This window comes from Pseudorasbora parva, chromosome 2 (genome assembly GCF_024679245.1).
Source record: "Pseudorasbora parva isolate DD20220531a chromosome 2, ASM2467924v1, whole genome shotgun sequence".
NCBI lineage: Eukaryota > Metazoa > Chordata > Actinopteri > Cypriniformes > Gobionidae > Pseudorasbora > Pseudorasbora parva.
In genome coordinates, this window is record NC_090173.1 from 20,336,027 (window position 1) to 20,349,662 (window position 13,636).

The following is a 13,636-nucleotide window of genomic DNA, read 5'->3' on the forward strand; positions in this document are numbered from 1 at the left end:
ACGTAACTGGGTCTTGCAACATGACAATAATCCCAAACACACCATCCCAGGCAACAAAGGAGTGGCTTCGTAAAAAGCATTTCAAAGTCCTGGAGTGGCCTAGCCATTCTTCAGATCTCAACCCCATAGAAAATCTTTGGAGGGAGTTGAAAATTGGTGTTGCCCAGCGAGAGCCCCGAAACATCACTGCACTAGAGGAGATCTGCATGGAGGAATGGGCCAATTACCAGCAACAGGGTGTAAAAACCTTGTGGAGACTTACAGAAAACGTTTGTCATTCCCTCTGTCATTGCTAATAAAGGGTATACAACAAAGTATTGAGATTACATTTTTTTACTGACCAAATATTTTTTCCGCATTCTGTCTCTCATAGTTGAAGTGTACCTATGATGAAAATTACAGGCCACACCTCTTTTTAAGTGGGAGAACTTGCACAATTGTTGGCTGACTAAATACTTTTTTTTAAAATACTTTTTACTTTTTTTAGGCCACCGAAGCGCTTTACATATTGCCTCACATTCACCCATTCACTACATGAACCACTGAGCCCCCAATGTGCTCTCTCTCTCTCTCTCTCTCTCTCTATGAATTTAACTTTACACTAAGAAATGTATGATTATGATTGAGCTTTAAAAAATCTTCTATTCAATTAGAAAATGCAATACTGACTTTTTTATATTATTTATTTTAGCATTATTTACACAAATGCATAGTATCTGCCCCACCATCTGAGGTTAATATTATAATTATAATTATTTATATTTTATATTATTTATTGTATCCGAAATGTTTAGCATTAATAGTTTACAATGTTATAGTTTTTACTGTATTTTAGATCAAATAAATGCAGGGGTGAGCATAAGAGACTTCCTTCAAAAGCATAAAAAAAATTCCCCAAAATTTTAAACGTTGGCAATTTTTAGCATTGCAGTGATGAGGACATAGACACAACCGACCTCTTAATGGCTCCAAGAGATTTTCCACACTGCTCTCTTCAACATCTTGATCTCTTGACATCTTGATAATCCAAATATAAACAGGAAAGATACAAATAAAATAATATGTATTCAGCACAGGTCCAAAGTCTGCTTGAACACTGTGCAGCCAAAACAATAATCTTGGTGAAGGATCCGGAAAAATCACTTGTAGGATGGATGATCTGCTGATTAGCCTCACTGGGCACAGATATGGCTTTGAGTTGCTTGTCACAGACGGCTGTTCACATACACTTTCACACACACATACTGACAAAACTGAGTTATTATTGAGTCTCTGCTGCTGTTCTCCTTCCCTCTCCATTCCTCTGAAGTTGTGCTATATGATACTTCAACAAATCAAATCTACACAATGTTATGACATGTAAAAGCATTAAAGTTATATAACCTAAAAAAATCATTATGATGACCACACATCTGCTGAAGCAAGCTAGATGGGCGTTTTTTCGATTCATTCTCTGTGGGATGTGAACGGGAGCCTCGGACTTCAAAAAGTCAAGCAATGTTCAACTTTATGCAAATGAGAGGTGAAAAACACAGGGTGACAGCAAACTGATGTGAGATGAATGCAGTGACGTCTGTCAAAGCTTTTTAAAATCTGCATGTAGTGCTGGTGAGTTCTGTGGTTAAATGTCATTTCTGGATATGATTAGATTTAATTCTGATTTGAATGCACTTTGCATGCTTTCTTTGTAGCTATGATTAGTACAATCATAGATCACTCTTTAACGCAACTTTGTATACGAGTACATTTTACAGATGTCTGGAGTTTTGAGTGAGTTTCAGATGACTTATACAATACTATTTAAAAGTTTGGGATCAGTTAGATTTTTTTTTAATGTTTTTTAAAGAAGTCTTTGCTCACCAAGGCTGCATTTATTTGATCAGGAATACAGTAAAAATCATTATATTGTGAAATATTATTTCAATTTAAAATAGCTTTTAAAATATAATGTATTCCTGTGATATTAAAGCTGTATTTTGACCATCATTACTCCCGTCTTCAGTGTCACACGACCCTTGAGAATCATGATGTGGATTTGAGACGCATACATTTAAAAAAAATATTATCCATGTACTTTTGTAGAGACCGTGATGTATATATTTTTATGATTCTTTGATTGAAAGTAAAAAAAAAAAAAAAACAGCATTTATTTGAAATTGAAATCTTTTGTAGCATTAGGAATACCTTTACTGTTAAAAAATGTTTTGCTGAATAAAAGTATTAATCAATGTATTAAAAGACTAAAGTAGTAAAGTAAAAATAGAATTGAAGTTGAGTCTGAATTTCACAGATAGTTGAGATATTTAGCCATTTACATTTTTTTACTTTTAAAGGTCCTGTGCACATTCCAAATTGTATGGCTATGTTTTCTAAAAGAGGGCTAAAATTGTTATGTAAATCGTTTGGTGCTATGTTTTCTCAATGTCAAGTTTTGTTTTTTAGAGCTGTTTTACTTCATCGGAATGGTACGAAACTTAGTAAATGTTTTGACACTTGCTATGTGAATACACACATACACACACAAAATCATGGACATGATTCGAAAAGGTTAATGCATACTCACGGACCACTTTGGAAATTCACTGTAAACTAATTTCATTTAGTGGAAAATTTTAGTACTGCGCCCAAAAAAAATCTTACTGAAAGCTAGTTTTTTGTAGCCTGACAAGCCAGACCCACATCAAGATGTTTGGTCTGGAAACTCACCATAGACAGGACTCAATCCGAGGGGCGGGATAAACGGTTGTCTTTCAAACTCCCTCTGCACGCGATAGGATAGCGCTACACCAACCAGAGCAACGAAGGTGAAACAGAGCTCGCTGACTGTCAGCTAAACTACGAACACATCTTCCCTTTTTAAGAATGACTTCAGTGCCGTTCTTTGTTCTTTTCTCAGAGAAAAGCTTAACTCCAAGTCTTCCAGAGTCGTGGTCAAAGCTGATTCGAAAGACCACCGCCGTTCGCCAGTTTCTGTGTTTACTAGAAACACGCAAACGCAACTCGGCCGTCGTCATTATGGCCCCGCCCGCCGACTCTATACACGATGTGATTGGCCCGACAAGATTTTGAGGAATACAGCTCAGAATGGTATTAAGAGTTCCTAGACGACACTTGCGGGCAGAATAAATTTGCTGCCGCTAGGGTGTGTCTAGATTTCTAGGCTAAGTTTTTTGAGATATCAAGCTCAAATTTGGAACCTAACTTGTTTAGATTTATGGCTTTGATTTTCTTACAGTTTTGGAGTAAAATGTGTTTTGAAAAATATGTTTCATCTATAGTATTTTTATAGTATTTTTGTGCATTTTTAATGACAATAAAAAAATTCTACACCCCAGTTTCCCAGACAAAGCTTGAGCTAGTCCCAGCTTAAGCCTTTTTTTCAGTGCATGTATATAAATTATATTTAAAATGTCCTAATTGAACTAAGGCCTAATCCTGGCTTAATCTAAGCTAAACTTTGTTCACATAAACAAAAATCTGCCAAGTGTCTTCTTTAAAAAGAGACCAAACTTGAAAAAAAGAGACAAAAAAAGAGAAATAGAGATCACATCTGCGCTCCAAAGCATTTAAGATTTGTGACCGTTTAAATTGGAAATTTCATTTTCAGGCCCATGCTCAAAAAGTGAAAATATGGATTATAACTACTCCATAAACTTAATTTAATACCATAAAATCCTCTAAAAAAAAAAAAAAAAGTCAGAATACAAACACTTACTGCATGCATAGTGTAGTGATTCAGGGTAAAACAAAATTATGGATTATACAGCTCTGGGGAAAAAAGAGATTACTGCATTTTTTCTTAAATCAGCATTTCTACAAGTATAGAAGCCATTACATGGTAATGTCTGCTGAATTCCAACACAGGCAGACCTCATTCTACTGAATGAAGTGCTGATTAGATAATCACCTGAACCAAATCTTATTTAAAAAGAAAAAGAATTAAAAAAAATCAATTCTGTGGTCATCACTATCCTCTTGCAGTAGGACCAGCTGGAGAGCAAAAACAGTGCTTGTAATACCTCAAAGGTAATTGGAATCAAAAAATAACTATTGACTATGCCAAAAAAGTTGAAAAGGAAAGTTTTGAGTGAGGAAAAGAAAGGTTCAATTCTGGCTTTACTGGCAGAGGAATACAGTGAGCGTCGGGTTGCTTCCATCCTTAAAATTTCAAAGACGGCGGTTCATAAGAACAAGGTCAAGCAGCAGACATCGGGGACAACAAAGCTACAGACCGGCAGAAGGCGAAACGACTCTCCACTGACGGAATCAACGGCAACTCATTCGAATGTCACTCAACAACTGTAGGATGACATCAAGTGACCTTCAAAAGAATGGCAAAAGGCAGCTGGGGTGAAGTGCACGGTGAGGACGGTTCGAAAAAGGCTCCTAGGGGTAAGGCTGAAGTCATGCAAAGCTTGAAAAAAAACCTTCATCAATGAGAAGCAAAGAACAGTGTCTCGCACCCACTGGGAAACTTGGTGGAGGATCGGTGATGATCTGGGGCTGCTTCGGGCGGATTTGCCTTTTTGAAGTACGCATGAATCAAACCACGTACAAGGTTGTCCTGGAAGAAAACTTGCTTCCTTCTGCTCTGACAATGTTCCCCAACTCTGAGGACTGGTTTTTCCAGCAGGACAATGCTCCACACAGCCAGATCAATCAAGGTGTGGATGGAGGACCACCAGATCAAGACCCTGTCATGGCCAGCCCAATCTCCAGACCTGAACCCCATTGAAAACCTCTGGAATGTGATCAAATCCGAGCTGCTGTTGGTGATAAAGTCACCCAACATTACTGTGAAAGACTGGTGGAGAGCATGCCAAGACGCATGAAAGCTGCGATTCAAAATCAGGGTTATTCCACCAAATATTGATTTGGGAACTCTTCCTAAATTTGGAATTTGGGAAAAATGTTGTCAGTAGTTTATCGAATAAAACAAAAATATAAATTTTACCGAAACACATACCTATAAATAGTAAAACCAGAGAAACTGATCATTTTGCAGTGGTCTTTTAATTTTTTCCAGAGCTGTAGGCCTATACATTTTTTATATTTTGAGCAATTTTTTTTCATAGTGTAGCCTACCTATGTAACATATTTTCCTTAGTGCAGAAATGCACATTTAAATGTGCATATTTTGGAATATTTTTGAAAATGGGAAAGTGGTGCATAATTTTAGTGTTAAGATAAGAACACTGTCTCAGTGAGCTGCTCTTCAATAATATATGCTGCATCTTTCATTATAATACATTTTTATATTATCAAAGGTGTTGTAATTATCCGTGAAATATCATGCCGAGGCCTTAGGTTACTGCGTTGTGGTGTGCTCCCATTGACACACAGTAGAAACAAGTTCTGTGGGGTCTGAGTTGAGCCGTTTGAACTGTTGTGAACAGCTTCAAACAACAGTTCAAAATAAAATAACTGAACTGTCGGGTTCAAGTTTGTGGAATTAATGCGATCATCTTCAGTGTTCACTGTTGTGCTCAGATCAAACTTACATAAGTCACCTTCACGCTAACGTGCCCCTGAGCATTTTTGTGTGAACTTTCTCTCAAATATGTCTGTTTGAAGCTTGTGATGTGCTTTGACAAATAGTTCTCATTTCTTTGCGCTTTGTCAATCCTTATAATAAACATGAGAGCGCATTTCCTCTGCCTGAACCAAAGAATGTTTCCAATAGCTGATTTTTTTTTTTTTTTAAATGTGTATTCCTAAAAAATTCATAAAGGTTTTATTTAAAAAAAAAATTATAAAAAAATATATATATATGCAGCCTTGGTAAGCATGACAGACTTCTTTCAAAAACATTAAAGATACCATCCTTCCCACATAAAAACATGTGACAGTCACTTAAAAAGAATAAAAATGCATCTCACTGAAAGGTTGTGTCTCAGTGCACGTATTCATTCTTTCATATGCTGCATGCTTCCCATGTTATGTAACTCATTTTTGAAAGGTTATGCACCAGCAGTTTGCCAGCATCTCACAATCATTTGTATGCGTAATGCGTACCATAATACTTGTTTGGACCCATTCCATCTCATCTTCATGGGTGTTTAATAGAGACCAGACTCCCACATACAAAGGCTAGAGCAAAATAAGAACAGGGTTCATGGTGTTTTCAGGAACCTAAAACAAAAATGCTTGACCATAAAGCATGAAATAAGTCTCTTTGTTCATTTCCACAATGCTAGGATCCAGCTATTTGTGCATTTCAGTTTATATCAGAAAACAAACCGCATTTTTGACTTTCTTGAAAAGGGTAAGTTTAACTAGGCTAATTTTGACCCACAGGTTCCTCCAGCTCCTCTTTATCAGATCACTGGCTCATCCGACTGAACGCGGATGGCCAGATCAACAATTCTACTAGCAAACTGTCCAATTCATCTTCAGCTCCTGAGCCCCAAACACCACACGTTCCTGTCATCCATGAGCCTCTAAATGAAGACAATGGTCAGTATGTCTACCTCTTACCTTTAAACAATAATTCATATTTTACAGTGTATAGAAGTCAAATGTAACCTGCTCCATTGTTTTGAGTCATTACAGGCATTGAATGAAAAATAAAGACTCTGGCTTTCTAATAATTATTATAATATTTTTAGATGTAATCGAGGAAAGTCACATTTATGTAGCTTTTTATATAATTGTTATTTGTTTGTTTATTCCAAGTAAATAGTGGCTGTCATACTTGTTGACAATTTTCAGAAATTTTTATGTTAGGAGATTTATTCAAATATACATTAAATAATCACTAACAGGTTAAGAAAATTGCAAACACGTTACAATACGGTTCCAGTTGTTAGTTAAAGGGATAGTTCACCCAAAAATGAAAATTCTGTCATCAATTCCTCACCCTCATGTTTTTCCAAACCTGTAAGACCTTTGTTCATCTTCAGAGCAGAAATGAAATATTTTTGATGAAATCTGAGAGCCCTCTGACCTCACATAGACTGCAACGTTATTACCACTTTGAAGGCCCAGAAAAGTAGTAAAGACATCGTTGAAATAGTCCTTGTGACTACAGTGTTTCAACCTTAATGTTATGAAGTGGAGACGATGCTTTTTGTGTGCTTTAATGATTCAATATGAACTTCAAAATGTACTACTGCATTATTAAAATCAAAAGTTGTATCTGTTAATATATAATTTAATAGATTAACACAACCTAAAAATGAACAGTTGTATTTTATTAACTAACTTTAACACATTAATAAATACTGTAACAAATGTATTGCTCATTGTTATGGTTCTCAATTCTACTTTACACTCATGGTCTTTTCAGTTTCCTTTTCAGGGTATTTTCCAGGGTCCGTTTTCCAAGTCTGTTTGGACCCTGAAGACCCTGAGTATGACTTTTTTGTGTTTAGATAGACATAGACGTAAATGTTTGCAGCAGCAAACATTAATAGGGAAAGAAAGGGGTTAACATTAATATTACTCTGAAACAAGTGCAGTTATAGCCTACATAAGCTACCATATTTAGGTGCTAAAATGAATACGTTACTTTTCTTAACAAGAGCACTTCCGAGTCTGTGTTTCTCACACTGTTCATGTGATTCACAGCACTGTTCGGCACACAAACACACACCAAATATCAGCATTTCAATAGAAAACGCATCTCTTAGAGGGACCACACTATATTCCTATTCGTGGTGAATATGGACCTCCTCCTCCGGGTATGGTGTGGTACTGCTGCGCTCCCAGGTCCGCATGACAGCTTTCATATTACCGATTTTTCATACGAACTGTGCCCTGTTATGAACTAAACTGCCAGTGTAAAAACTCCCTTTATTTATATCCTTAAAATGAGAGAAATCACTGCTTATTCTGAATTTTTAAGCTTAGGCTTAAGAGACATGAACATGGTCTTTGAAAAACATATTTGACCTTTCATACATGTCTAGTCCTCATGCTCGGAGTATGGTTTCACTAAAAATAAATGAACATTTGCATAAAGCATGCATATATTTTTCCATACCCGTGTTGATTAAAGTGTAAAAAACGTAATCTAAAGTTAATTTAAGATACATTTACAACTGATGCAATTAAGTTCCGATTAATCGCGAGTTAACTTGTGGCAATCATGCGATTTAGCGCGATTAAATATTTTAATAGATTGACAGCCCTATTAACAATATTTATGATTTTATAAAACATTAAAATAACATTAGCAAATTTGGTCAAACTTTAGATTGAGGTCCAATTCTTACTATTAACTACAAAAAAAAAACATAAAATAAACACAAAAACAAATAATTGATTCTGCATGTCATGTTTCGCCAAAAACAGTTCATTGCGATTTCAGACCATGTGTGTCACTTTATGACTTACTAGACATCTATTTTTTGCTTTAAGGTGTAGTTGAGCCAACGCCATTTGTACGGAGCATCCGGGGTCACAGTATGAGTATGCGCTACCACTCAAAATCTAAGACGGGCCCAAACAAAGTTCTTCCACTACGCTGGTCATTTGCTTCAAAGGACCGCAGAAAGCCCTCCAGTGTAGCTCCACAATCTGGAAACGATGAGCTGGTGGAGTACCTTGAGTCGGGCCGGCGGCCTCGATGTACCAAGGAGCCCATAGTCAGCATCGTGGCTAGTCCTTCACAGGTGAAAGCCCAGCTTCGCGAGGACGATTCCCTGAGTTCCCCCAGCTGTAGCAGTAGTCTCAATGGTGTTGAGCGGCATAGCTATCAAGGTCCGGATTCGCCCAGGCTACCCGAAGGCCAGAGCAGACCAGCATCAGACGTTAACGTTATCAGTTGCGATGGCTCATGGGCAAAAAGCAGCTCGACGTCAACCAGGCAGGAGCACGAAAGGACTCAAGCAAGCAAGTCGCTTCAAGGTTCCCCTACTGCACTCCCCAACGGCACTAGTAACAGCGCATCTCATTCCAGAGACTCTACGTTAAAACGGATTCGAAACCAGGCAGCTGCAGCTAGCAGGATTCATCCCTGCCAGACTCAAACGGCCATCGGGGAAAGCAAGAGTAAGGATGGCATCCTTCCCGTCATCAGCAAGGAGGTGGTTCAGAGAAAAACGCTTACCAGTAAGAGCTTGGCCAAACTCTCTCTGTCCAATGGCACTCTGAGTGGGAAGGGCATTGAGGCGAGGAAAACCGACACTGCTCACAAGAATGGCAATAAAATGATTAGTAGCAGAGAAAACCAGGTTTGTTCAAGCACAGCTAATATAAAACGCGCTCACAGCTCATCCAGTATTCAGAGCAGGCTAGACATGACCTTAAAAAGGACTTTGTCTCTCCAAAGAAATGGTCCATTGGTGCCAACCCCCCATAAAGGAGTAGCAGTTGATAAATCCTCCTATGCAACACTACAGAGAATCAGATACAGCAGCACTTCACTTGGCAGACAGAGACCTGTGCCCGAGTCCTGCTTCTGATGGGTTTCACCTTCACTGTGGGAAATAGTGTTTGCATATACGTGTTATGCATCTGGCACAAGTATTGTGTGCACCTTGTTTTTGCCAAATTTAAGGCAGGAACCCAATGTTGAAAACAGTTGTGCTGCTTAGTTGCAGCTTGATCAGAAATGAGGCACAAAAAAGTGCATCTCACATCACATGTATTGAAAATCACATTCGAGTCTCCGATTTGTATGACATCTAAATTGTTTCTAATACAATAAAGTTGCTGCCTTAGAAGATACATTATATTGCCAAAAGTATTGGGACAGCCCTCCAAATAATTGAATTCAGGTGTTCCAGTCACCTCCATGGCCACAGGTGTATAAAATCAAGCACCTAGGCATGCAGACGCTTCTACAAACATTTGTGAAAGAATGGGTCGCTCTCAGGAGCTCAGTGAACTCAAACGTGGTACCGCGATAGGTTGCCACCTGTGCAATATGTCCATTTGTGAACTTTTCTCAACACTAAATATTCTAATGTCAACTGTTAGTGGTATTATAAAAAAGTGGAAGCATTCGGGAACAGCAACTCAGCCATAAAGGCTAAGCCTTCAGATTAGCTCAAGAACAGTGCCTATGCAGTACTTGCCTGACTGCATTGTGCCAAGTGTAATGTTTGGTGGAGGGGGGATTATGTTGTGGGGTTGCTTTTCAGGGGTTTGGCTTTGCCCCTTAGTTTCAGTGAAAGGAACTCTTGATGCTTCAGCATACCAAGACATTTTGGACAATTTCAAGCTTTATCCAAGATTGCCCCTTCCTGTTCCAACATGACTGCGCAGCAGTGCACAAAGACCATTTATAAAGACATAAGGTCCATAAAGACATGGATGAGCGAGTTTTATGTGGAGGAACTTGACTGGCCTGCACAGAGTCCTGACCTCAACCCGATAGATCACCTTTGGGATGATTTAGAGCGGAGACTGAGAGCCAGGCCTTCTCGTTCAACATCCGAGACTGACCTCACAAATGCGTTTCTAGAAGAATGGTCAAAAATTCCCATAAACACACGCATGCGCATGTACAGGCAGGCGTCCCAAAACTTTTGGCAATATAATGTATGTAGGGTGCAGAATTTTACTTGGCTTAGCACACTAGGTTTTGTGACAGAGCTTGTGTTTTCCCCTCTCAAATCTGTTTTTCTGTATCAATCTATTGTTGGTATGAACAATATTGAACTTCCATATCTCAAAACGTGTTCTTGAATCCCCATTTTTGACCTGCAAATATGTAGCATCACACGCTAGTTACTAAAGTAATTACCCGATTAGCAGTAATGAGACACTAGGATCTGCTTAAATGTAAGAATTTCAGTCTGCTTTATGCTTTCAGAACGGTCATGCGTTTTTAAGCAAGTGCCTTTTTATAATGATCTCAGGAGAGTGACGTTTGAAGGAACAGACTGGCAGTTTTTTTGTTTTTACTCATGAATATGCATGCGCACACATCACCACAGATTAAATAAATCCTCAAACATTTATTGGTTTCACTCCCACGTAATAGCCTAAAATGTCACTAAATGTTTCATTGTGCAGCTACCTTGCTCTCTACTGAATTCACTAGTATGTTTTCTGACATGAATGGTCTATGCAAGCACAATCATATCATGCTCGTTTCTGAGTTCAGTACAGCATCAGCGGGAAGTTGAGCAGTAATAGCAAAAAGGATCACGGTGCTGATGCTCAAAAGCAGCATAGTCAATATTTGTAAAGAAATATTCATATTGTAAAGTGAAGATAAATGGGAGGGGGGTATCTTATAACATATATAACAAAGGGAATAAAAATATAAACTAATTATCAGAAAAAGTATGCATGTCATAATCTTCAAAGTGTTCAGAAATGCGGATCGGAACATAACGGTTTTCTTGTGAATGTTTTTCTCAAATTACTGCATAGTTGTTGTTTTTTGTGCTATGCAAATGAATGATACCTCAAACCAGTTTGGGAATTTACCCAGTTTGGGAATATCGGGATGTAGACTTCAAGACACTAAAACCCACTCAAAACACATTCAAGTTACAAATGGCCGAATATGTTAAAAGTAAGGTAGAAATGGCTGGATTTCGCCTTAAAATTTGCTGAACATATGACCGCAATTGTGTCTAATTAGAAAGCAAGACATGTAATATTACTTAAGTATGTTACACCACTTACACTTTAAATAATTAATGAAATAATAATCCAAATGCACTTTCCAGACCTCTGGAGTGATGTTGTGCCCTCGTTTCACTACCCAATCTGACTATGATAATGATGTATGTGAACTGTTCACCTGAAATTAGACTCCCTGTGTTATTGTTAATGTGCACTAAACCTGAAGAGCCGTGCTTATGCAATACAGGCTACTTAAAAAGCAGTGTATTATGATTAATGTAGTTGGATGTAATTATTACACGAGGAGGACATCTATTGTAAATCATTTTCTCCTGTGCTCCTGGGGGAGTTTTTATGCAATGTTTTTGTACCACACACTTTAATTGGATTTATCATGTGTAATAAAATATACTGTATGCTGAGATGCTTGTTAGGTGCAAAAGACATCAAGCAAATCATTACACACCTTGTGCTAACACATTGCACCTAGTTTATCTTTAGGCTAGTAAATTAAGTGCTTTTCACAACTTTTCTAAGCCCGGTTTTAATTAGTTGTTTGTTCCGTTGTTTAAAACTACCGGATGCAATTGCAACTCAATCAATAAATCTTTCACTGCCTCTGAGATTTTCATTCCTAACCGGTCATGCTCTGACGACAGAATCTAAATGTCAATACCAATGTATGCTGTGAATCTGTCATTGACATTATTATTACTGAAGGGACAGCAATATTGCAGATATAAATAAAACATTTTGGACAACGTAGTGGCTATTGGGCATGAGCAGCGTTATTGTGTTTTAGACATTGCTGTTTTCTCCTCTCCGACATCCAAGTTTGTCTTGGCAACAGTAATGCATGTTTGTCAAATTTGTGCCACTCAAATTTCTCTCACAAATGAGTTTAATTAAAGGGCTATGTTTTAATTTAAAAGTGACAATTATATTAAATTATTTAGAAAATAATGTAAATATCATTAAATATAAATGTGTGTGTGTATATACAGGTGCTGGTCATGTAATTAGAATATCATTATTCATTAATTTATTTACACTGAGTTATTTCACTAATTCCATTTAAAAAGTGAAACTTGTTCATTACACACAGAATGTTTCTTTCTTTTAATGTTGATGATTATATCTGACGCCTGAGGAAAATCCCAAATTCAGTATCTCAGAAAATTTGAATAGTACTTAAGACCAATGCAAAGAAAGGATTTTTAGAAATCTTGGCCACCTGAAAAGTATGAACATGAAACCTAGGAGCATGTACAGCACTCAATACTTATCTAAAGTATCATCAAAACTAAAGAAAAGTCTGTGTGTAATGAATGAATATAATATACAAATGTAACTTTTTGAATGGAATTAGTGAAATAAATCCACTTTTTGATGATATTCTAATTATATGACCAGCACCTGTATATATATATATATATATATACACACACACACACACACACACACACACACACACTGTAAACCATTATGTTGTCTTCACTTAAACAATCAGGTAATCTTGACTAAATTCCCTAGAATTTAAATTCTAAAGTTCTTTAGTTTAAAATGGCTCACTCTGGTCTTCCTTTGTTGTGATTGGCCATGCAAGGAGTTATGGCAACAAGAGAACTATTGCACTCACTGGTGGATATTTGCAGAAGGCAGTCCCTTTCATCTCATCTGTCGCTGCGGATTCTAATCATGATGGGACTTTTCCATGTGTGAATCTTAAATTCGTAAGTAATATTATTAAATTATAAATTATGTTGGTGAGATTTTAAATCTTAATGCTACGTTGCTGTCGTAAAACAGCCATGATTACACATTTTTCCCAGTAAAACTTTGCTAACATAGATGTTAGTTTTGTATTAATGGGTTTGTGATGGTATTACTAAATGAGATATCAAATGATTCTTGATTTGATTTGTAATATTGAAACATATTAGTTAATACACCTATCGTTTAATCATTTCAAGAACATGCAGCTATTTCTGAGGCCAGTCAAACTAATAATTATATTTTCATTATTTTGTTGGCAGTATGATTGAGAAATCAACTTTTTTTCATATTTTGATTTGTGACACGCATTCTTTTGTGAAGTATCAATTGCATG

At 37.2% G+C, this 13,636-nt stretch overlaps 1 protein-coding gene across 1 annotated transcript in view; it reads left to right on the forward strand.

Annotated features, from left to right (window-relative positions):
- The window catches only part of usp43b (ubiquitin specific peptidase 43b), a 98,901-nt gene extending 86,610 nt beyond the window's left edge, over positions 1-12,291 (forward strand). Inside the window, exons 14-15 of the mRNA XM_067459072.1 lie at positions 6,298-6,456; positions 8,362-12,291. Coding sequence (XP_067315173.1) covers positions 6,298-6,456; positions 8,362-9,407 — 1,205 coding nt within the window. The 3' untranslated portion in view covers positions 9,408-12,291. The remainder of the gene's footprint in view (positions 1-6,297; positions 6,457-8,361) is intronic.
- The last annotated feature ends 1,345 nt before the right edge of the window (positions 12,292-13,636 follow it).